Raw genomic sequence first — 23,835 nt, forward strand, 5'->3', positions numbered from 1 at the left:
AGTGTTGTGATTCCCTGAAGTTTTGTATCAATACACTGAAATGTGTACTAGGCAGGCATACGCTTGGGCTTAAGTTCAGTTTTCTACAGAGAAATTTGGACCTGGTTGTCACACCAGCACCTATAGCTCCTCTGTAGTGTGTACATAAAGTCAAGTTCTACCTGTAAAGAGCCCATGTTCAGTGTTTTCTTGGTTGGCTTTGGCTAGAAACTGCAGTTAGTCATGCTTACTATTACAATTCCTTTTTAGATTACCTTTCTCAAGAGCAATTTAGTTTGTTTAGGATGGTTTTATTCACAGGTATGCATGAATACTTCTATTAATAATGTTTTCAGGCTTTACATTACTAATGACTTCACTGGGGATTCTGTGAGCACTGTGTTTCAGAAATGCATCTATAAAAAGCTCATTTATTTTTCAGGCTTACCTTATTGTGGTTGCTAATTTATTTTAATGACTTAAGACAGAAATGTCTGAGTAATGATCTGATTCAACTGATGGTGAGTGAGAGCTTAGAAACATGAAGATGTGAAGAGTCAAATATGAAAGGTTGAAAATTATAACCTGACATGAACCTGCTAGTGTATTATATTGGTAGCCTATTGATTTTATGAATTACCACATAACATGATGGCATTTTCGATCTTCAGATATTGTTAGACTGAGGATCTCAATTCTTGGAAGCTGCACTCGGGTCTGCCTTAAACAAGCCTCTGCATTAGATAATGTGTTGACTTGAAATCAGAATGTATGAAACAAGAAAGATACAGCTACACAATTGGGTGACATTTCCTGGGAAGATATGAACTAAGGTCTATTCACTCCAGAGAGCGTCCTGACAACACACCAAAGAAAAGACACAGAAGTCAATCTTACCAAATCAATGAATTTACTTGGAGGGTTGGGTGTGGTATTTAACAGGAGCATGGCTGACTCAAAGAAAACTACATTCACTCACAATAGGTGTGTCCCTGAAAATCCCTGTAAGATCTTCTGGCCACTGGCCACCAGAGTGTCTCCTCTTCCCAGAAGTTAATACTGCCTATATAACCTCAGAGAGGGGCTTTGTGAAACTTACAAGTTGCAGGAATTTCTTTAAACTTGTGAGTTATTTATTTCATGTGTCTTGTAAGTTCTGCTTGCTTTTTAAGTCTTTAGGAACCTTACTCCAATATGGAATGTTTCAATTTAAAGAAAACAGTATGGTTAAACACAGAGATGGAGGGAGAGAGAAAAAAATGAAAATTTCATTCTTTTAGAATCCTTTCTCAGAAGTGATATGCAGTCACTTTAAGATTTATGTCAGTGAGAGAGAGAAACACATTTTACCCAGGACTGGGTGCAAATGGAATGGTATACTAGGTACACATCAGTTAGCTGCATTACACGCAAACCCAAAAGAGCATATTCCAAGTTGAAGAGGGTACAGTGCCAATTATACCATTATCTCACCCTACTCTCAGAGTGAATAGTCTGAAAGCCTAAAATTATAGTTGATGTTAGATTTCTTGGCTTCATGTGCAAATTGGAGTCATTTTCCTTTTTCTGAATGCATAAACACATGTTATATTGTTTAAGAGTAGCCGGCCTTACAGTTTGTTATGATATTTTTCTTCATTTTGTTCCTCATGTCAAAGGCCCCATTTTTTTTTTCAATTTAGATCATTGCAAATTCATGTAACACTGAATCTCAGAATGATTTGCTGTGGTTTTTAGTACCATTTGAGCTAAGGCTCCTTGGTGAATCATTTGTTAGGAGACCAGATCTGCGGAAGGGCCTTCAACTGGCCAGATGTGCCAGTTTAGAACAGATTGAAGGTCTGCCAAAACACCATTTGTTGCCAGGACCGGATATTGTAGGGGTTCATCACCCTGTTACCATATTTTTGCACTTTTTAGCATTGCATAAATAGGCAGCTGTTCTGTATTTGGAATATAAATTAGTCACAAGCTAGTTGTCCCTGGAGGATGCACCTACAAGAAGGAATCACAGTGTTAACCCTTCTCTTCTCTTGCATGAATGTCACACTTAAATGCATACTTCCCTCCTTTCAGAATCCAGTCCTTATGCATATAAATTACACCTGCCTTTCCAGTTAGACAAGAGAGCAAAAATGTGTACCTCTCAGTGCTAACACAGAGCACATTTTCTCAGCAGCAAAAGCAGTAAATTAATCAGCTTCTCGGCTGAGAGTGAACAATTTGTACAGAATGCTTTCTTATTGCTCCTTCAATAGGAAACATGCTTCTCTATGACTTCACTAAGATGGAAAACTGTGTTAAAGGATGTGTTGCAAGAGACAAGAAAGAAAAACCTTAAAAGTCACTCACTTGTCTCTCTGGGGCTGTTTTCAGGATAGAGATTTTTATTTATTTGAAGAATGAGAATTAACATAAGAGACTCCACATACCAATGAAGGAAGCAGAGTGCCAAGGTTGGTTTTATAGCACAGGGAAGGCAGTTTACTTGACCTAATCTACATTTTCAGTAGAAGGTTTGCATAACAGACTGCCACAGATTGCCTAATGGTCATTCTAAACAATATACATAATATATACCTATGTATATGTGTAGAAACATATATGCATACACATATTTACACAGACATATCTCTGTGAGTACGATATACAACAGAGTAGTGTGTGCACTTTGTAGATAGATAGAAAATAGATGATATAGATAGATAGATAGATAGATAGATAGATAGATAGATGATAAACAGATGACTGACAGATAGGTAGGTAGGTAGATACATAGATGATAGAAGATAGATGATAGATGACAGATGGATAGATGATAGACAGATAGATGGATGGATAGATAGATAAATAGATAGATGATAGATAGTTTGTTTTACTTTAAGTACTTAAATATGAAACTTACTGCCTAGAGTGGTGGTGCATGCCTAGAATACCAAAACTTGACAGGCAAGAGTATCAGTTTAAAGCCAGCATGGTCTAAAAATTGTGAGGCTGCCTCCCCAAAATAAAACTAACCAACTGGGATGAAATAAAGCTTGTCAGTGTTGGAGTGTTGAAAAACAGGAAAGTGAATGTAGCTAGGTAAAATGAAGTCAGTTGAGGCATGCATTCTATTAATATCAACTATATTTTGAATGTTTATCCTACAATAATCATGGCCATTACTTGTCAGATAAACACATTTTCCACAGTCAGATAGGGCAAGTCATGTCTGCACACTTTCCATCTTGTCAGCAGCAGAAAAGCACACAGCTGATGGATACGTGACATTTGGAGAGCTAGGCATGCCAGATTTTGTAGGTGACAGCGGAGGTCCAACCTGCTGTTCTCCTTATTAATAAAAAGAGGGACAATTCAGACTAGCAATACTGCTATAAGGGATATCTCTGCTCCAATTGTCACGCTGCCCAGATGTCACTCGGCAGGTGGAGATGCAGTGACAATGAGAACACAGCCCTGTGTATGTGGGTGCTAGTGCGTTGCAAGAGCCAACAATGAGTCTGTCCGCCGAAGTGTGGAAAGTCTTGTGGAGCGTGACCACATTCATGTCACAAGAAAGTGAGATCACTCCATTTCCCTCATACAGTGACACATATAGATGTAAGAAAGATGTAAGTAAGCCATGTGTGTATGGCTTACTTTAGGTTTTAGTTATCTTAAGCATTCATTTTAATATAGTTACAGATGCATAAATGTGTGCTCTTTATAGAAAATAAAACCACAATCTATGAAATGTTCCATATCTTGCTTGGTTGTTAAAGTTCAAAACTGTATCACAAATACTTCTCATTTCATTGCTTTTGGACTCATTCTTAAAACTGGATTTTAAAACCAACATGAGTGAACAAACCTGCTAAGAGCCATTCCCCTATAAGTGAGTACTTAGGTTGGATTTGGATACTTTCCAATGAACATGGGAATGTTCCATGGAAATATCCATCATTTGTTATTGGAACAGTTGAGTAAGACTTGAAGTTACTTTTCGGCATGAGGAAATGGAAGTATCGTCATTAAGGATGTTTTTACTACTTTTATTTTTCTTCAGTGTTGCGGGATGACTTCAGGCAAAACCCCACAGATGTGGTAGTGGCAGCTGGAGAGCCTGCAATCTTGGAATGCCAGCCCCCTCGGGGACACCCAGAACCCACTATCTACTGGAAAAAAGACAAAGTCCGAATCGATGACAAGGAGGAGAGAATAAGTGTGAGTTCAATTACATGGAAGGCCTATGACCAGAGTCTTTTATTTAATAAATTAGCAGTTAGATGTTAATTTATCATTACATCATATTGAAATGACTTAAAAGCAAAATAAAAAATAGGGATGGGGCTTCAAAAACAATTATATTAAACAAATGTGTAAGATATACTAATAATTGTACCAGTTTGAGTAGGTAATGTGTTTTTGCAGTAGGATATTTATATCCACTCTTTAAGGTTTCTACTGGTCATTTATATTTTACACATGAACATTAACAGATGAATGACGGGCATTAACCATATGAACTGCATTTCATTTTGTACTAGTTTCAACATTATAAAAGGAAATATTCTGAGATGATAGTTTACATTTTTTGAAAAGTGATAGAAAGCATTTATATATGACTTCATTTTAAAGTAGATTTAAAAGACACAATAGAACATGAAGAGAAGTTATCTGGAGTTTTAGCTCATATAAAGAAAATGTTCTGTTTCCAAGGGAAGTAGGTAATCACAATCATCAGTTTAATAAGATTTAAGATGCAATATCCAGAAATGGGTAAAGACATAGAAAGAGAATGGTGTGTAAGTTTTTCATGTTTTATTTGCACAAATGCTTGAATATAAAGCCTGTAAAATGAGGACCAGTCCACTGAAATGTAATTTCCATTTTATATTATTTATTGGTAATTTTAAGATAAAATATGGTGTCCTAGAATGTGTTTCACTGAAAAATAACTGATTTGATTTGACTGATTGAGCAACTGCATTGTTTGAACACAAATTCATAAAATGTGTGCATCTGTTCTCTGTACATATATGCTTTTCACAAATGAGATCTTCTTCTATACACACATTGAAATGAAAGCATAACATAAAATCAATATGCTAGTTAAGGGATCTCATACATATTCAGATATTACTGGCTTTATCGTGAATATGAAGTTATAATATCAAAGAGAATTTGGTCTTTAGTGGTCTGGTGTTGGGTACCAGTGTTTAAAAAATAAACCTTTTGACTTTTACTCTATATTATATCATCCCAAAATTCAGTGATTTATCCAAAACACTTTATTTGTAACATGATTCTTCAGCAGAACCTGATAGTTCTATGGGAGTTAGCATGGTTGGTCTCTGTTGGACTATTCACTGTTTAAAGGTATGCCATCAGGTGACTGCTGTAGAATACATATCTGAATGTGACCAACTCAGCTGGACAGCTGCTTGCTACTTCTCATCTCTAGTTTTCCAATCAGTCACCTCAGGGAGGTTCTAGGGTCTCAGAGTTCCAAGTGCAACTAGAGATGACAAGTCTCAATGGGTAAGCACTTTGTTTTTCCAGTGAAATATTTGTTTTAGTTTCATTGGACAAAGTCAAACTGTATTGACAGGCTAGGCTTTAAGACAAGCTAAAAAATGTCATGAAACTTTATAACCCACCATTCTACCTCACAGCATATAAGAGAGGACAGATGGATGGTAATTTTTTTTCTAATTTAAAAATTGGTTGAAAATTCCTGTACCAGGTGACAAACTTTAGAGATTGAACTTTGTCTGATAACATGACTACATCAGCATTTTTCATGTATGAAATTTAAAAATAATGGAGAAAACCCGCATATTAGGAATATCCAATCTCTCTTTAAGCACATTCCGTCATTTCAAAGTTAAGATAGCTGAATTAGATTAATACAAAAGTTGGGGGTAGCACCTGGGAAACTTTTCTGAGTATAATACATTTACTTAAAAATCTGATTTGATGTTTTCTTTAGTGAAAAGATATTTTAATACATTGTGTTTGTTAGTTATATCTGTAAATGCTTCTCATTTAAGAAATATTTAGGGATACATGTTAAACATCAATGATTTCCTTTAATTTATAACCATTATTTTATAAATTTTTTTAACTTTTACAAAAACAATATTGAGAATTTCATACATGTATATAAGGTGTTTTGATCAAATCCATGCCCACTCTCTCCCTTCCAACACCTCCCATATCTCCCCATAACTTTTTTCTTTTCTTTTTTTTCTTCTTTCATTTATTTATTTTTATAGGGCTTTGGGTACTCTAACATTCTCCCCTCTGAAGGGGTAACCCTAAAATCTTATAAGGATTAGATACAAGCTCCCAAATACTTTTGACCTTTTTTGACTCTGGAAAAGAGTATGTTGCCTTTAAGAGGTGCAAGGACATTTTGACTTTTATTAAAGCCAAGAAACTGGCTACTTTTCCTGGGGGTCTTTTTACCCTAACTGCCTAGCCAATTTCTATCTCCTATTCTTATCACACCATCCTCTGAAGAGGTTACCCAAATAGGGACCCAGACTGCTCTGGCATCTTCCATGCTGAACAGGGATGCAGGGTGAGACAATTGGAGTACCTCTTTAGTGGGTCTATCTAAAAGACTCCCAAACTGCATAACTCTTATCTCTAAGAGGAAAAGAAAGTCCTTGAATTGTGAATAGAAGATGTGAAGAAGTAAAGGCAAGAGTAATTAGCATTACAAGTTCTAGCCAGGGAACTAGAAAAAAGTCAGAACAGGGCAATTTTCAAATGTTCATATGAGAGTCATTCGAATTTCTTCACAAGGGCTTCCAAAAGCATCCCTCTATTGGGTTCTTCCTCATTTTTTTCTTGTCTCCCAAGGCTGGACTCTAGAGTGACAGATTTGGGACTTGCTTTCAGGTATTTTGATAGCTGTTGGAGTAGTTAGAATCAGTGTCAATTCCCTCTCAAAGGCTTCTAGGTAGGGGGAGAAAACAAATTTATCTACCATTTTAGAACAACAATTCTTTGTCTCCCTTAGCTACTGGGCACTACAGTATTGGAGACCAGGATTTGAAGTCTTACATCTGAGCAGCATCTTCTGGTTAGGAACAAAACCATCAATGAGAAATAGTTGTGTAAACAATTTTTTTTTGGTCTTTCTGAGACAGGGTCTCCCTATAGCTCCAGCTGTCCTGGAACTTACTATGTAGACCAGGCTGGCCTTGAACTCACAGGGATCCACCTGCCTCTGCCTCCCAAGTGCTGTGATTAAAGGTGTGTGCCACCACACATGGACTAAATAATAAGGGAAGTGTAATCCCTTGAGTTCTTAAAGAAGTATACTGATGACTTTACTCTTTAGTTATACTTTTCTTTTGGGTGTTTAATTCCATACACTTGGCCCAAATCAATATAGTTTTACACTTAAGGTCATTTGAGTATCTGTTCCTCAGGGGTCACATGCGCTTGGGAGGAGCTGTTTCTTTTACCAGTTCCATCTGTGTGAAGATAAGTCAAAGATCCTGTTCGACCATGTCTGGCTTCACTTGGAAGCATGAATGAGATGTTTCCTCTAAGTTGACCCTCCTCTTTGTAGACTGGTCACTGGTTCAAGTCCATCTCGTGGGGTCTCCATGTCCTCCCTAAACAAGAGAACAGGTGACTCACCACATTTGCTGGGCATTTTGAGAGATGTTCCATAGTCCCCTGGAACTTGGTCAACCTTAGAGGACAAGGGCAAAACCTGTACTTTAAGTCCTTCTGACCATATTAATATAGGCCTTAAAGTATGTCTGTTAAACATCCAGTAAGGTTAGTTCCACCAGTCTGATACTTTTAATTATCATGTGCTATGTAGATAAGGCTTAGGTAAATAATCAAATATTCTCAGATAAACATTGACTAGATTTATATTTTGTTCCTTAATCTAGTTGACTAAAGTATGACCATAGAAATTTTAAGATTATGTGTATATTATTTTTGGCTCATCCTTTATATATAACAAACCCAAACAGAAGACCTTCATCACTTGCTTAGGCTTTTCATATAACAAACCTAAACAAACCATCATCACTTGCTTAGGCTTTCTCATTTTTTTCTATTTTGGAAATTATCTCCATTCCCATATCATTTTAACATCTTTTACATTCTCATTTTCTTTTTAAAAAATAATTATGAGACATAATATCATTAACAAATAAATTTTCCATCAGTTATGAAACTTCTTTTCCTGGGGATGCTAAGCAATGCTTATTCCCTTTTAAAGTTCTAATGTTCAATTGAGTTTTCTTCTAACTTTCCCTCCTTACCAAAAATCATTTTGTAAATGCTACCAGAATGAGTCAAGATGACTAATGGGGTTAGAAAGATAGCTGAGTTGGTAAAGGACTGGCCCCTGAAGCAAGAGGGCCTGAGTTTAAATTTTCAGCACCCTCAGGAACGCTGGCATGAAGTGGTAGCCTGCTGTAATCCAAGTGCAAGAGAGACAGAGACAAAGGATCCATAACAAGCTGCGTAGATAGCTGCAGAAATATTTAGCCTCAAGTAAAATTGAGAGACTTTGCTGATTTTTTGATGGAGAGCAATTGAGAAAAATGAGTGATGCCACCCTTTGGCGTCCATGCGCATACAAACATGCCCATGCAACTGCACCCCACATATGTGAGCACACACACATACACACACACACACACACACAAGTGCATGCACACACACCCCACATACACATGCAAAAATAAAGATGATTAACACTAACAGTTTAAATATAAGCTGCACAAAGGCATAAATTTTTACTCTATTCCAGCTATGTTTTATTGCATCATCCGAAGATTTCCAATGCTGCTTTCTGATGACAAGAGACAGGAACAATTCTTTCTGCAGAATCTCAGTGTGATAACAAGCTTCTGTGATTGAGTGGGGACAATCACGAGATTCAAAAATTGACCATTCAAGAAAGATGAGGGCAGCGTTAAGGAAGTGTTCCCTAAAAAGAGATTAGAAACGTCTATTGATGCCATGTTAGGAAAGAAATCACACAAGCACACATCAAAATAGTGGGGATGTTTCACATCTTGTGTACAGATACTTTCTTGAGGACAAAAAGTTTTGCTCGTGTATTCAAAATTATTAATTTCTGGACTTTATCCTTTGCTTATTTCCCTTTGGTCTAATTTTCATAGATCCGTGGTGGAAAACTGATGATCTCCAATACCAGGAAAAGTGATGCAGGAATGTATACCTGTGTTGGCACCAATATGGTGGGAGAAAGAGACAGCGACCCTGCAGAGCTGACTGTCTTTGGTAATTTTCTTTTAAATTGTGTATTAGTTACTCTTGTTTCTATGACCAAATACCTGACAGGAATCAACTGAAAGAATGAACAATTTGAGGATATTGTGGCAAGGAAGCCATGGAGACAGGAGCATAAGGCAGCTGGTCATAATCCATCCACTGTCAGGAAGTGGAGAGACAGAAAGCTCGTGCTTAGTTCATTCTCTTTTTATTCAGTCCAGGACCCCGGCCCATGAAGATGTCCCAATTTAGGGAGGATCGCCCCACATCAAATAGCCCAGTCTGGAAGCTCCTTTATAGGAATGCTCAAAGTTTTCCTCATAGGTATTTTAGGTTCTGTCAAGTTGACCATAGTATCTGCCACAAAAGATAAGCAGCTACGGTTCTCCTAACACCAATAAATGGGCTCTGTACGAACAATTACTCACTAATTGGGATGATCAATATTGATTATGATTGTCTTTTTTGTTTCATGAAATCTTTAGTGTCAATAAAAAGTTAAAACAATTCATCTACTTTATTCACGTATTTAGGATTTTGCCTTTCATCAAAAGGTTAAAAAAATACTATTTCTGTCGATTTGAAATAATCCAAAATTTATCATCCTTTGCATTTTGATGCATTTATGAGGTATGAGATGCATATAGATGTAGATATGTACACATATGTATACATATTTATATGGGTATATGAATATATCTCAATAGATATTTTCACTGCTATAGCTATTACATGATTTTTTAGTATACAAGAATATTTAATTTTATATATATTTTCTTGCTGGATGTGGTGGCACACACCTTTAATCCCAGCACTCAGGAGGCAGAGGCAGGTGGCTGCTTTGAGTTAGGGTTGGGATTCAGTTGATAGTGTGTGTGTCTGATACTCATGGAGCCCTGGGTGTGATCTCCAACACTGAACAAATTGGGCATGGTTTACACACCTGTAATCCCAGCAACAAAAAGTTATCTACTTACAATCGTTACTTCAAGACATGGCCAAGCTTGCTTTAGAAGTCTTGCATATGTCCTGACAGCATCTTCTTCTGCAGCTTCGGAGACATTATCCCATGGTGGGACGGGAGGCTGTTCTTTAAAAAAATAAGCTAAATTTCTTTTATATAGTCTGCCTATTTTATTACATTTCTTGCTTGTGTCTACTTTTCATTTCTTAACATCTTTTTTCATTCTTTGAGAATATCATTCACTGTATTTTGATCATATTCACTCCACACTTTCCCCTAACTCCTTCAGATCCATTCCTACCTCCCTATCCCTCAGCTTCATGCCCTCTTCATGTTTTATTAGATCATTGGGTCCAGTTTGTTTTGTTCATGTACCCCTGGGTATGGCGCCATCCACTGGAGTATGGAGAACTTGCCATGAACCACAAACTGGCATTCCCTCTCCATAGCTGTTAATTGCCAATAGCTTCTTAGCTAAGAATGGGTATTTGTGAGCACCTTCCACCTCCATGCTAGGAATTTATCTTACTTGATCTTGCAGGTATCTTGTGCATGCTGTCACAACTGCTTTGAGTTCATATGTACACCTATCATATTGTTGTGTATGGCAAACATATTTTGAGGTATTCATCTACTACTTCTGGCTCTTACTATCTTTCCATCCTTTCTTCAACAATGACCTCTGAGCCCAGGTTGTGCTTTTTAAATATGCCTCAGAGTGCAGGACTCTCTTTTCAATCAGTCTGAGGACTGAGTACTTTCTGATAATACTCAGCTACTTGAAGTCCTAAATGACAAAGTCTGGAAAATTCCTATAATTAAAGAAATTGAATAAGTAGAAATAACACCGTTCAATGTATGCATGTGCATTTTTTCCACCTAGTCCACGCAAGTATCAGCTTGCCCATAAATTGTATGCAGTCATCTCTAAGATTCTTCAAATGTCCTCCACACTCTAATGAATAAAATACAGTTTTTCCTGGTAAGATATGAAATTAGTGGTCACTGAACATTAGCATTGAAAGTCCACAATATAACTCTTCTATTTAAAGAAGCACTCATTACTATTTTTTGTAACTACCACAAGCCTTGCAGTAGAAAAACGCTGCATTACAGCAGTATAGACTGCCTTCAGAAGGCAATTGAAAGGGTTTAATGTCATTACTGAAGCAATTAGATATATCAGTAATGTATCTGTATTATGAAATATTTACCCTATTTTCCCTAAAGACATTATAAGAACTGTAGGGGACCCCTAAATATGTCAAGAATTATAGGACAACTTCTAAATTACTTTGGAAAATAGCTATCAACCAAGGAGATTGAATTTGTCTAGAGGCAGTTCCTGTAGAAGAATTGAATTAGGGAGCTGAGAAACAGTTATCTGATGATGGTGTAAACTGACCTGAGAGGTTTTATATACAATACCATGTTGAGGGAGAACGAAAATTACATTATTGATAGTAAAACATACAAAGTCAGAAGAAAAAATGATCTAGGGGCTGTTGGTCCATCCAACACTCCCATGTGAGAGATCTTGGCTGTGCCATGACTCATTCTTTGAGAATAAGGTAAACAGTGGAACCTGGGAACATATATGGCAGAACCTCCTTTGTTTCATTTGGAGTCTCTTACATCCAGAACCTTAAAAAATGAACTTCCTTTTATTTCATCATTATTACACATTATTATTTCTGAGCTAATGTTTTGTAAAGCTGAGTACATTGCTCATTCTACCTGCTCAGGTTTATTTTTATGAAGCAGCATTTTCTCCTTTAACTTTCTGACTACTATCATCCTTCCATAGCTATAGAATTCAAGTTTTATTTTAAGAAATGTTCTTGAGTCAGGCATGATAGCTCACATAATCCCAGCACTCAGGAGGTAGAGGCAGGTGGATCACAATGAGAATAAGGCCAGTCTGGTCCTCATAGAGAGATTCAAGCCATCTGGGGCTACAGAGAGACTCTGTCTCAAAATAAATAAATAATTAAGTAAGTAAGTAAGTAAATAAATGTGAAAAAGAAATGTTCTATAGAAAAAGTAACTGGTGATGTGATATTTCGTTGTTCAAGAAACATCATTCACTGATAAATCGCATGAAGAACAAAGAAAGTAATGATTGTTTTGGGGTTTTTCTATTCACGAGTCATCTACATTGCTGAAAGAGAATTTCTCTATTTTTTGACTGGTCTAAAATGACACTAATCTGCAGCACACTCTAGAAACCATCATAAAAGACATCCTCATAACTCCACCTTGTAACGTATTAACGCATAAATCCTAAAGATGCTAACTATTCTTAGACAAACTTGAGTTGAAGTACATAATTAAATTTTGATATTTAAAATTGTCCTTTAATAGCAAACTAAACAATATTTTTCCAAATCATTTTAAATGTGTGTCAAAATAATAGTTAAAAAAATGATTTTAAGCAAAATTCTAATATGTATGACAAGAATTACAAACCATGATTTGCAGTTTCTTCACCACTACCCGACATGTACATTTGTATGTCTCTGTGTGTGTGCATACACACCCAACCATCTACACACATATATGTACACACATATGTATACACACACACACACACACTCCTCATCTTTTTATATATCCGCAATTTTTTTGTTCTTGTCTATGAGTATTCATTTCAATTTTGGAGGGGGCGTTATTTGTATGTTTATTTTTCGACAGTGTCTTCTTAGTGCCAACCTGCCTGGAACTCACCATTGTAGGCCAGGCTAGCCTCAGTCTTACAGAGATCCTCCTGCCTCTGCCTCCCAAAGGCTGGAATTAAAGGCCTGTGGCACTATACCTGGTGTTAATTTCAATAATTTCAAATACGTGCTTATTTTAGTATGTGTTGATATTAATTATACATTACTTCTATTCTCTATTTCAGAAGATAGTTTGGTCGACTTATACATCTTTCCCCATCTTTTTATTTTCAATTTCCTTTTTTATCTCCCTTTTTCTAATATACTCTGTCACAATTCGTGACATTAATATTAAAATTCTGAGAGCTAGGGGTAAAGCATTTGCCACAGAAACATGGGGGCCTAATGTAGGATACCCAGAATTCTTGTAAAGTCAGGTACAGTATCTCACATCTGTAACAACAGTACTCATACAGTAAGATGGAAGTCAGAAACAGGAGACTGCACTGAGGCTGGCAGCCAGATCGCCTGGAAAATGCAGCAGTGTTCAACAAGAGACCAGCCCCAAACAAGTTAGGCTGTGGGGACTGACACCCAAAGATATTCTCTGACCTGCCGCACTCACACATGAACATGCTCATTCATACACACACGTCATTCACTCACGAATGGAATCTTTTTATTTTATTATTTATTTATTTATTTATTGTTTATTTATGTATTTGTTCTTTGTCTTTTTGAGACAGGGTCTCCCTGTAGTCCCAGCTGTCCTGGAACTGCTATGTGGACCAAGCTGACCTTGAACTCACAGAGACCCGGCTGCCTCTGCCTCCCAAGCGCTGGATTAAAGGCATGTGCCACCACACCCGGCTTGAACCTTTTTATTTTAACCATGCAAATATTGTGAGCTGTAAGCTGAATATTTTGGTATTATGATTTAATTTGTCTTTTGGCACTACGGTTGTTTTCTGTGGATTATTAATAAGCTAATTTTTTGTATTTGCTTAGGATTTACATAAGAATTTATGACAGGTATAATTTCTAGACATGTCTAATAGAAAATTTAAAACTTATGTTATGTTTTTCACAATTGATCAACTAAACACTCCCTCATTATCTCTTTCCTGAAGATTCCAGCCATCCTGGCACATTGGACTGAGCCTGATGTTCTTTACTGATGTTCTTCAGACCTCCTACAGAAAGTTGAACCCATATTTCCTGCATCTTGTGTTTGTTTCTCGGCTTATTATTTCCTGTGTACAGAGGTGCTTCTGTATTGCTTTCTGTTGATGGAGCCTGGAGCACATTTCAAAATCAAATGTCTTTTCTCTATCTAAAGTTTAAGTTACAAACTTGTAGTGTAGAAATTCGTATCTTCTCTGAGTACTAAAATTGTCTCTTCAATACAGTCCAGATCCTTGTGTTGCTCTTGAGAAGTCTACTATGATTCTGATTTGTAGATATTTGGATACTATCAGTGCTCTTTCCACTCAGTTATTTTTCCTTTCCAAATGCTTAGTACTGTCTCTCTTCACCCCACTGTTCTCAAACATTGGAGTTCTATGCCTTGTTTTGGCACTTTTTATTTTCTTTTTATATGCTGGTGACCAATCACAAACAGAGATCAAAATAACAAAAATAACATAGCTACATTTTCTATTCAAAATAACCAAAATAACATGGCTACATTTTCTAGTCTCTGTATTCATATCTCTGTGAAGGATGTATTTATGGATTAGATGTCAAGAATTCTGAATCTTTCCTTTTTCTATTTCTTCCTGTTGATAGTATTCTGTTCTTCTTCCATGCTCTTGACTCACACATTTGTTGCTGTTGTTGTTGTTGTTCTTGAGACAAGTTCTTGCTGCATAGCCCAGGCTGTGATAGTTTTCTCCCTCTATTTCCTCACATGATTCCTTTCCACCTGCCACTTCTTCCCCTTACAGAGAATGTGCTCTCTAAATAAACAAGATGTACTGATGTTCTTTCATATTGTTTCCATTCACTAAAAAGAACATCATAAACTTTGTATCACCTGACGATTTTCAGTTAGCATATGAATCCTGGAGGTTATTCAATTTATTAGGAATTAGAGCAGAGACCTGGACTTGTGATATAAATTTTCAGAAAATAGGTCAAAGAAATAGTTCATACATTGAGTGTAGCCATAGAAATTAGGAAGGTTGATATCTCAACCCAAACCTTAAGAAATTCCTATACTTTATTTATATGCCTTAGATTTCCTGTAGGAATTCAAAATCTTTTGCTTACTTAAAAAGTCTGACTAGAAATATTAATGCAGTTCTTCCTGAGCAGAATTTCTTGAGCATTTACTACATGCTAAATCCTTTCTTAATGCTTACAGTAATGAGTTGCATTTTCAGGAACATCCTATAAGATGGGCCCCTCACATCCTGTTATCAGGGATAAAAGGAAATAGCACTTCTAAAATACAGTGAGAAACTTTTTTTTTTCTTGCTCCAAAATTTACCTACGTTGGTCTTTGCTTCAAAGAATAATTTTCTTTAATCAAGAAAATTATTGATTAAAAGGAAATAATGCAGACACAATTTATTTAATCACATTCATATAGCTGGATCATTATTATCTAGCTTTGTAGAAGGCACAATAATAGCAGGCAATGACTATCAAACTCCCAAACCCATCTTAAACATCCTCTGTTAGACTAACAGAGGCCTGTAAAGCTCAACACCGGGTGGCCTCCTTACATAGTAGACACTACATTGAGGAAAGTTTTGTTGCTGCACCTAAAGTCAAGACAGGGTTTACAAGCGATAGTTAGCTCTAATGTCCTTTTATTACCTAGTTTTCTTCTCACAGGACTTAAATAACCCAACCTATGCAATTATTGCCATGACACTGCTTTTACAATGTCAAGTGAAGTTTATTTTAAAATTGCTAAGAATTGCATCCTAGAAATAGCTGCCGTGGCACAGCCATTGACAATTTTATAACCACTTTCAATAACTACATGGAGTTGAAAAGAAAAAAAAATGTCTTAACTGGGTACTTAATATCCTTCATTGTAGAATAAATAAAAGAGAAGATGTATTGTTCAACCACCTTTTAGATTCATGGTGTTTTATGTTAAGTTGAATATTTTTCTTCCTGAGTAATGTTGACATGCCTACAATGAGACAAGGCATTGATTCGATTATAGCTGCATGTAAAGTCGGATTTTCTAGGATGCCAATTTGGAACTAAATTGACAGAACTACTTGAGACTTGTACTTTACAGTGTAACACACTGGCAAGCAACACTATTGTCTCCAGAGAGATTAACCTTGTAAGCAAGTTATGCAGGTGATTCAAATCCAGTTAATCTCGCAGAAAAAAAAAATGTTAATTACATTGGCAAAGACGTTGCCTCCGATCACTCTACAGTTATATAATTAGGGATCAACCTATGCATGGGGACTCTAGTCTAATTGGTAAGCAGTCTACAGACAGCCCTTGAGATTTCTCCCCCTGCTTTTTCAATATGTGGCCAGACAAAAGGTGATACAATGGAAAAATCAGTGGCCTTATTTTGACATGCTTTAAAATTAAGTTTGTTTGTTCAGTAGGTCAAGATTTCCACACTTATTTATTTTAGTAGTGCAGAATTTCATGGGCACAATCTCTGTGGACATTAGTAGTTATCAAATGGGATTCTCATCATTCACTCTCTTGTTCTAACTTACTTTCTTATCCTCCTGACTGTTCATTTCTTTGCAGGTGATTTTAGGAGAGAGAAAGAGAGAGAGAGAGAGAGAGAACACTTGCATCTGAACTTTGAAATTTTTTTGTTTATAAAGAGGTTTACTTTGATAGCAGTAGCCACAGCAAATATAAAGCATTTAAAATACATTTTTACAATTTTCTAGTCCTTAATATTCATATTTCTGAGTCTTATATTTTCTGGTTAATAGAAGTGGAAAATGCTTCTTACAAAAATTTTTTATTAAAATTAAAGTATGTTTATCAAACCTGAAGTTTGTTTGTTACTTTTCCATAGCCAGTTACATGTATTGCAAAGCAGAAAGAGGGTGTGGTATAATTTTTATGATTTAATTAGAATGAGGAATAATATAATTTAGACATGTTTATTGCAATGGCAGCTATGGAAATCTCAGAATAATAATTTAAAAATTGTGAACAAACTTCAATATGTCAATCAATACCTACATTACTTGGTGGAAGGTATAGCCTAGGATACTGCAATACAAAACCCTCTTTACGTGTTGTATATACGCAAATGACATTCACCTTGATTATTCTTGGCCTCCATTTTTCTTACCAATTGATACATTGTATCTGGGTCTAATATCGGACTTCTCAACCTTACATACCATTTCCTTTCCTGTGATGATCCAGTTGCATAGAAGTGGACTCTGCTTGAGGGCAGAAGGACAAAGAAAGATCCTTGTAAAGTTTCCATTCTGGCTGAGTTCATCGGAACAGCAGTAGGGGATCCTGCATCTTATTTCTTCTTGAAATTATGAATCAGGTGGTTCCTCATAGCCTCATATTAAACAATGGAGTTGAGAACATAGGTGGTAACTGAAAAGGTATTTAAGGAACCAACAGAGGAGGAGATAATTGTTTTTTTGTGATATGACTAATATAAAGTTTGTCTTTATATTAATTATATGTTACAAGATTATGATTGGTGCATGTTAGAAGGAACACTCAAAATCTTTACCTAAAGATAGTATATAATATATGAACTTGAATGGAACTAGTCTCACATATGGCTTTACAATTTACACTCATTTTAACATCATGAAAACATGCCATATGTGATAATGTGTAATGTATTCTATAAACTTGTAACTGATTCCAATGACAACAGGTAGTCAGTGTATGACTGCTCGATTATGTACGCAACAGTCCTTCAGTTTTCAGTAGTTCTTGCATTGTTGATGTCTTATGCTTTTCTTAGATTTTTGCAATCATCAAAGGTTATTATTCAGAATTGGAAATTCTGGTTGTCTTGACTCTTCTTCAGTGTTCCGCTTTAGAAATTCTACCTGACTTCAGTGAACATGACTTAAGCATTTTACTTTTATTTTGATACCGTTATTTTTTAAGTAATTAATAAATTTAATTAATTAATTGTTATTTTATGTATGTTTTGCCTGCATGCATTTAAGTGCACCCATTTCATGCAATGTCCAGAGAGGCCAGAAGAGGGCATCAGATCACTTGGAACCATCCCTAAGGATAGTTGTTGGCTGCCATGTGGGTGTTGGGAATCAAACCCAGGTGTTCTGGAAGAGTAGCCAGTGCTCTTAACTGAGCCCTCTCTCCAGCCCACATTTTTCATTTAAAAAACAATATTGGCATTTACTTTTGGCAGGAATCATTATCATGCATAATCAATTTCTTTTGATTGTTTGCTTAGGTATTTTTTAATTTAAATATTACAGCTACAAATAATCTCAAAAGAGAAATTATTTTCTCTTTTGTTTCCACAATTAAATTGCTTTCAAGTAACATAAGCATAACTTACAATGGCTTAGGCATATGAGGATAATTTTTCTCATAACTACCAATAAACACAATATATATCTGCATTTTATCGAACAATATGATCAAATATGTTAAAAGTTTAGAGTGCTACACTTTCTCTTTCATCCTGCTCATCTGATCAAGAGTTCATTTTGGGAGGCTGGAGAGATGGCTCTGTGGTTAAGAACACTGACTGCTCTTGCAGAAGACCTGGGTTCAAATCCCAGCACCAATGTGGCAGCTAACAACTGTCCATAACTCCAGCTCCAGGGGATCTGACAGCCTCTTCTGCCCTCTGCAGGCATTGTATGACACAGGTGCACTTACCTACATGCAGGCAACACATGCATACACATAAAATAAAAATAATAAATATTTAAAAAAGAGTTCATTTTAAATATTGTATGCCCTCCTCCTTTTCCATAACCTCAGAATTATTGTCAGTATAAACTGGAATGATTTTGAACAATAACTTTTTGACCTACTTCAGCCTTTCATATTTCCCTTCTGTTGTATTGTTCACAGATTTGTCAAAATGACCCTTCTCATGCACTTTTAAATGGTTCACCTGAATCTTGATATCTTTCAGCAGTTATCTGTCAGTCATGCTTTCATCTTCCTTGAACTGCCACACTTGCCTTCATGGCTATGCCCCTCACTCTGTGGCTGACTTCCTCTCCCACCCATTTCCCTATGAAACTAAGCTGTTGGTCATTTACTGTCCCCAAGTCTTGGAGCCTGGGGTAGTAGAGGCTGCATTTGCATGTCCGATGAATAAATGAATGAGAAAATACTGCTATAGTGTGTTCCCTCTACATGCCAGAGGGGCAGAGAGGGTCTCCTTTCAAAAATCTCACTTTTTATTCTCAAGTGATTTGGGTAGTGGTCTCCTCTCCTTCCACCCCGGGTCAGTACAGGCTCTGGATGTAAGCATCAAATAGCATAGGAAATGTCCATCCCACTTCCCATCCAATGCACTATTAACAATTGGAACATCTATAAATGTACACTAACCCTATTGCCTAGTTACTGCCAGAAATAATAGTTCAGTATCACTAGGCATAAAATAACTGTTTGGAGAACATGGTATCCAGAGTTCAAAAGGAAAATATTGGGCCTGAGGAGATTTCTTGGTGGTGAAAGCATTCAGATCACAGATCCCCATAAATATCAGTCAGTATTGACAGCCTCCTGTAATTCTAGCCTCAAAGACAGAGTCAAGAGCAAGATTAGCAGGGTTCTGGGTTTGGTTAAGAGACCCTTCTTCAATTAATAATGTGATAGAGTTGTGGAGGATAATTTCTACTGTCAACCTCAGGACTCCACATGCTATGCATCGTGCACATGCTCCTCCATACTCACACATGGGCACTCACATATGCACACACCATACACACGTATGAAAATGGAAAAGGAAAGTATTGAATCAATCCAACAAGTGTATACATTTGTTATGTGCTTTAGGCAGCAGATTTTATTGCAAATTAATTCTGTCCACCTAAAATCTTTAGAACTAACAGTGACATTTTCTAGTCTGGGTTGTTTGCAAATTCTGCATCAAGAAGTTTCGATGGAAATTGGAGAGATGGCTCAGCCATTAAGAGTACTGTCAGCTCTTTCAGAGGACCCAAGTTTGAGTCTCAGCACCCACCATCCATAACTCCACTTCCAAGGGACTTGATCCCCCCTTCTGACCTCCATGTATTTTTCACAACACGGTGTACTTACACACATGCAGACAATATACTCATAAAATAAAATAAAAATAATAAATAAATTAAAAAGGCTTTCAATAATAAAATCCTATATGCCCTGTTTTATGGCTTGGAATTTTGGACCCTCAGAATATAGAAACTGGAATGTATGCAGCTTCATATTTTGAAGAAAAATTTGACACAGACTTCAATTCTCTGGGGTGAGATAGCATTCTCACTCCTCTGAATGCCAGCAGTAAATGACTTTTCAATAAAATATTTTCCTTACAGTACACATTTGTTTAAAAAATATGGATCTCTACTTAGTCAATAAAAATATAAACTCTCATTCTGTATTCTTATTGTGTTATTTCAAATGACTTATTTCATCAGGGGTTTCCTGCCAAACATGTTTCCATTTTTGTAACATAACATTCATAATTCCATATTAGAAGATTTGAAGCTGAAGTCCTAAGTGGCTAAATGTAGCCAGATGGCCAGATAAACTGTGTCAACTCCCTGTGGAGCTCATCTTTCTTTTCCTTGACTTAGTCCTTTTTCTAGTCTAATAAATAGCAATATAGGACTTACAGAATCAGAGACATGGGCTAATAAAATTCAAGTGGTACATTTTTAGTATCAGACCATTATTCAAAAGGCAGATACTGCACAAGGGTTATAATTGTTTGGGGGACATAAACCCACTTTTGTTCATATTTCTCATTCATGTTAAGTATCCTATGACCAGGAATATGTTTTCCTCTTGCTTTATGTAGAAGAGTGCTAAACTGTAATTTAAAGTATAAATTAAAAGGACAAACCCACTAAAACAATATTGAAGAAACAAAAAACAACATTAATGGTAAAATAAACTAAAAATGAGTAACTCAAACCCTATGATAATTGAGATGGTTGGAGAAGACATTAACAACTCTGTACAGTAGTAAATAATTTCTGAAAAATAAAAATAACAGCATTTACATTAAAAAAGTAATGTTAGACATTTTTCAATATATGGAGTGAAAATATTGAGGATATTTTGAGTGTTCATGAAATAATAGAGGAAGTGGAAATGTTAGAGAACATGTTTGATAACAATGTTTTCCTCAAGCATTATTGATGAAATACCAGGTATTTATTTCTTTATTATTTTTTAATCAATTTCATTTCCATAGATTATATGGACTTATATAAAAACAATAGTTATTTTTATGTTTAAAATTTCATTTTACTTAATTGTATTAGGTTCATCAGACCTTATCAGACTTATTTGAGACAGAGTTAGGTCTCTGTGTACCAAAAATGAATGTTGCTTTGATTTTGTTTTTCATTATTTATACAAAGCATACACATTTAATTTCATTTTACTATTTTGTGTCCTGTTTTTCTTTTTTTCCCCAAGAACGACCCACATTTCTCAGGAGGCCGATTAACCAGGTGGTGCTGGAAGAAGAAGCTGTAGAATTCCGTTGTCAGGTCCAGGGAGATCCTCAGCCAACTGTGAGGTGGAAAAAGGATGATGCAGACTTGCCAAGAGGAAGGTAAGCCCTGTATGTGGATGGAGAATTGTAAGACGACCAAGTTCATAGTTGCACCACCACACGCTCTTAAACTCGGAGTTCTTTCAGACATGCAATTTGTGTTCCTGCTTTGTGCACATTACAGTTCTCCAGAGGTACTATGTCACTCTTTCAGTGAAAATCCACAGTAATGCCTGGTCCTTAAGTCCATCTATTGTCCCCAAATAATAAGAATTCTGATGTGTCTTTGTTTTCCTGGGTTCCTCGTAGGCTTGCTGATGGCTTCCTGCTGAACTGATGGCTATTCATACATACACTTGCCTCTCTCAATGTGCACTCTGTTTATAAGATGTTTAGCGCACATTGGATCCCACCTGCCTTCCTTTAATGCCCAAAGTGTCTATAGCAGAGCATGGCTGAGTGAGGCTGAGATAAAGTACTTTTGTAAAACAGAGGGCAGCACACTGAGGAGGCATCAAGAAAATGACCGAACTGTGCACACAGTGCATTTCTCCTCAGGGAGTTCCTGGCATTTTCTCGCTGTTTTGCACAGGGACATTCTCTCCCTCATTTCCATTTATTCTTTCACCAAAACCCTGCATCCCAGTCTCTCCAGTATGTGGTATCCAAAAATGGTTATTGCCTTTTATAAGAATAACTTGATTGTGTTTTTAAAGTTTCCCATTAAACACCTTTCTAGCCAGCCATGGTGACACGTGTATTTAATTCTAGCACCCTTGAAAGACAGATGCCATCATCAAGTCATGATACTGTGTCTCGGGGGAAAAAAGACATCAAACAAATCATGAGTTTCTTTTCTATACAAATCAAAATTCTGTTTCTTTCCTTTTCCTCTCCTACACATCTATCACACCCGTTACACATCTATCACACCCATTACACATCTATCACAAACATTACAATCACTGTCTACATAAAACTTCACTTTTTTTTCAAATATTTCTTCCTAAAGAAATTTGGTTTCCTTAAATAGCTTATAATTATACAGGCTATCCCAGTAGTTGTACGTTTTATGTGCTCAAAGAAACATTGCTATATTCGTGCATTCTTTCAAAACCTGAATTTTTATCTCTCCTGGGCCTATGATATTGTACTTTTCTTTCTAAAATCATATCATTAATGGCACTTGCTTAAAATGGACCAAACATTTGAATAGTATTTAAAGCTTTTTTTTGAAATCTATAAGTGTACAGCAAATGCAAATCTTAATTCAGTTGTTTTTCAATATACGTAGCACAGAAACCCAGCTCTTTTGTTGGCTTTGCTTTGTGGTGGTTTTCTGACACTTTGCTGTCAGACATCTACTAATAGAGAAATATCATTATAAGAAGAGGCTTGTTAATATGAGGGTCCTAATGCTTGATCAATAGAGAATGAAGTAAAAAAGTCAAGGAGAGGGATGAGGAGACACCTCAGGTGGTAAAGGACTGGCCATAAATGCACAAGATCCTAATTCTATGCCAAGAACACAGGTAAAAAGCTTAGGTATGTTAATCTACTCAGAACTTTATTCACAGGTCTAGAGGAAGGGAGACAGGTGTACTCCTGGGGCTACCTGGCCAACTAGCCAAGCCTACGTGGAAAGTTTCCAGTCAGTAAAAACCCTGTCCCAAACAACCAAGGAACAGAGAAAAACACAAATCTAGACAGCACCTGAGGAGTTACACCTGCGTTGAGGTTGTTCACATGCCCATGTAATACATATATATATGTAATATATACATATATATGTAATATATTACATATATATATAGAGAGAGGGGGGTATCAAGGAAGGATTACCGAATTTGGTTGTTTCTATCCAAGTTTAGGCATAGTGAAAAATTTCATCATTTTGGAAAGCATTTATTGACATTTTTAATGTTGGCAGAAGTTTAAGCAATGTAATTAAGTTGATGAGAATGTATAGATTTGACCATCTTAAAAATTAAATCTTGCTGGGCTTGCTGACATATGCCTTTAATCCCAGTACTTGAGAGAGACAGGCTGATCTCTGTGAGATCTAGTCTAGCTTCATCTACATAGCAAGTTCCAGATTACCTGGAGCTACAAGGAGAGCTTGTCTCAAAAAACCAAATTGATCAATTAATTAAAATTAAAAGTTAATTTGGGGATTAATTTTTATTTATAAAGAAACAGCAAAATTTCTACAGGGTTTCCTATACATCCTAAATTCATTCTCCCGTATTTCAAATATCTATAAAATATTTACCATACCTAAT

General features: G+C 36.3%; 1 protein-coding gene across 17 annotated transcripts in view; it reads left to right on the plus strand.

Annotated features, from left to right (window-relative positions):
• Robo2 (roundabout guidance receptor 2) overlaps positions 1 to 23,835 on the plus strand; it is a 1,342,812-nt gene that overhangs the window by 1,161,576 nt on the left and 157,401 nt on the right. For all 17 annotated transcript variants that reach the window (XM_017799977.2, XM_029567102.1, XM_029567103.1 and 14 more), the window contains exons 3-5: positions 4,028 to 4,185; positions 9,132 to 9,252; positions 21,475 to 21,613. In XM_017799977.2, the coding sequence (XP_017655466.1) occupies positions 4,028 to 4,185; positions 9,132 to 9,252; positions 21,475 to 21,613 (418 nt within the window). The remainder of the gene's footprint in view (positions 1 to 4,027; positions 4,186 to 9,131; positions 9,253 to 21,474; positions 21,614 to 23,835) is intronic.

This window comes from Nannospalax galili, unplaced genomic scaffold, assembly GCF_000622305.1.
Source record: "Nannospalax galili isolate Female #2095 unplaced genomic scaffold, S.galili_v1.0 scaffold439, whole genome shotgun sequence".
Classification (NCBI taxonomy): domain Eukaryota; kingdom Metazoa; phylum Chordata; class Mammalia; order Rodentia; family Spalacidae; genus Nannospalax; species Nannospalax galili.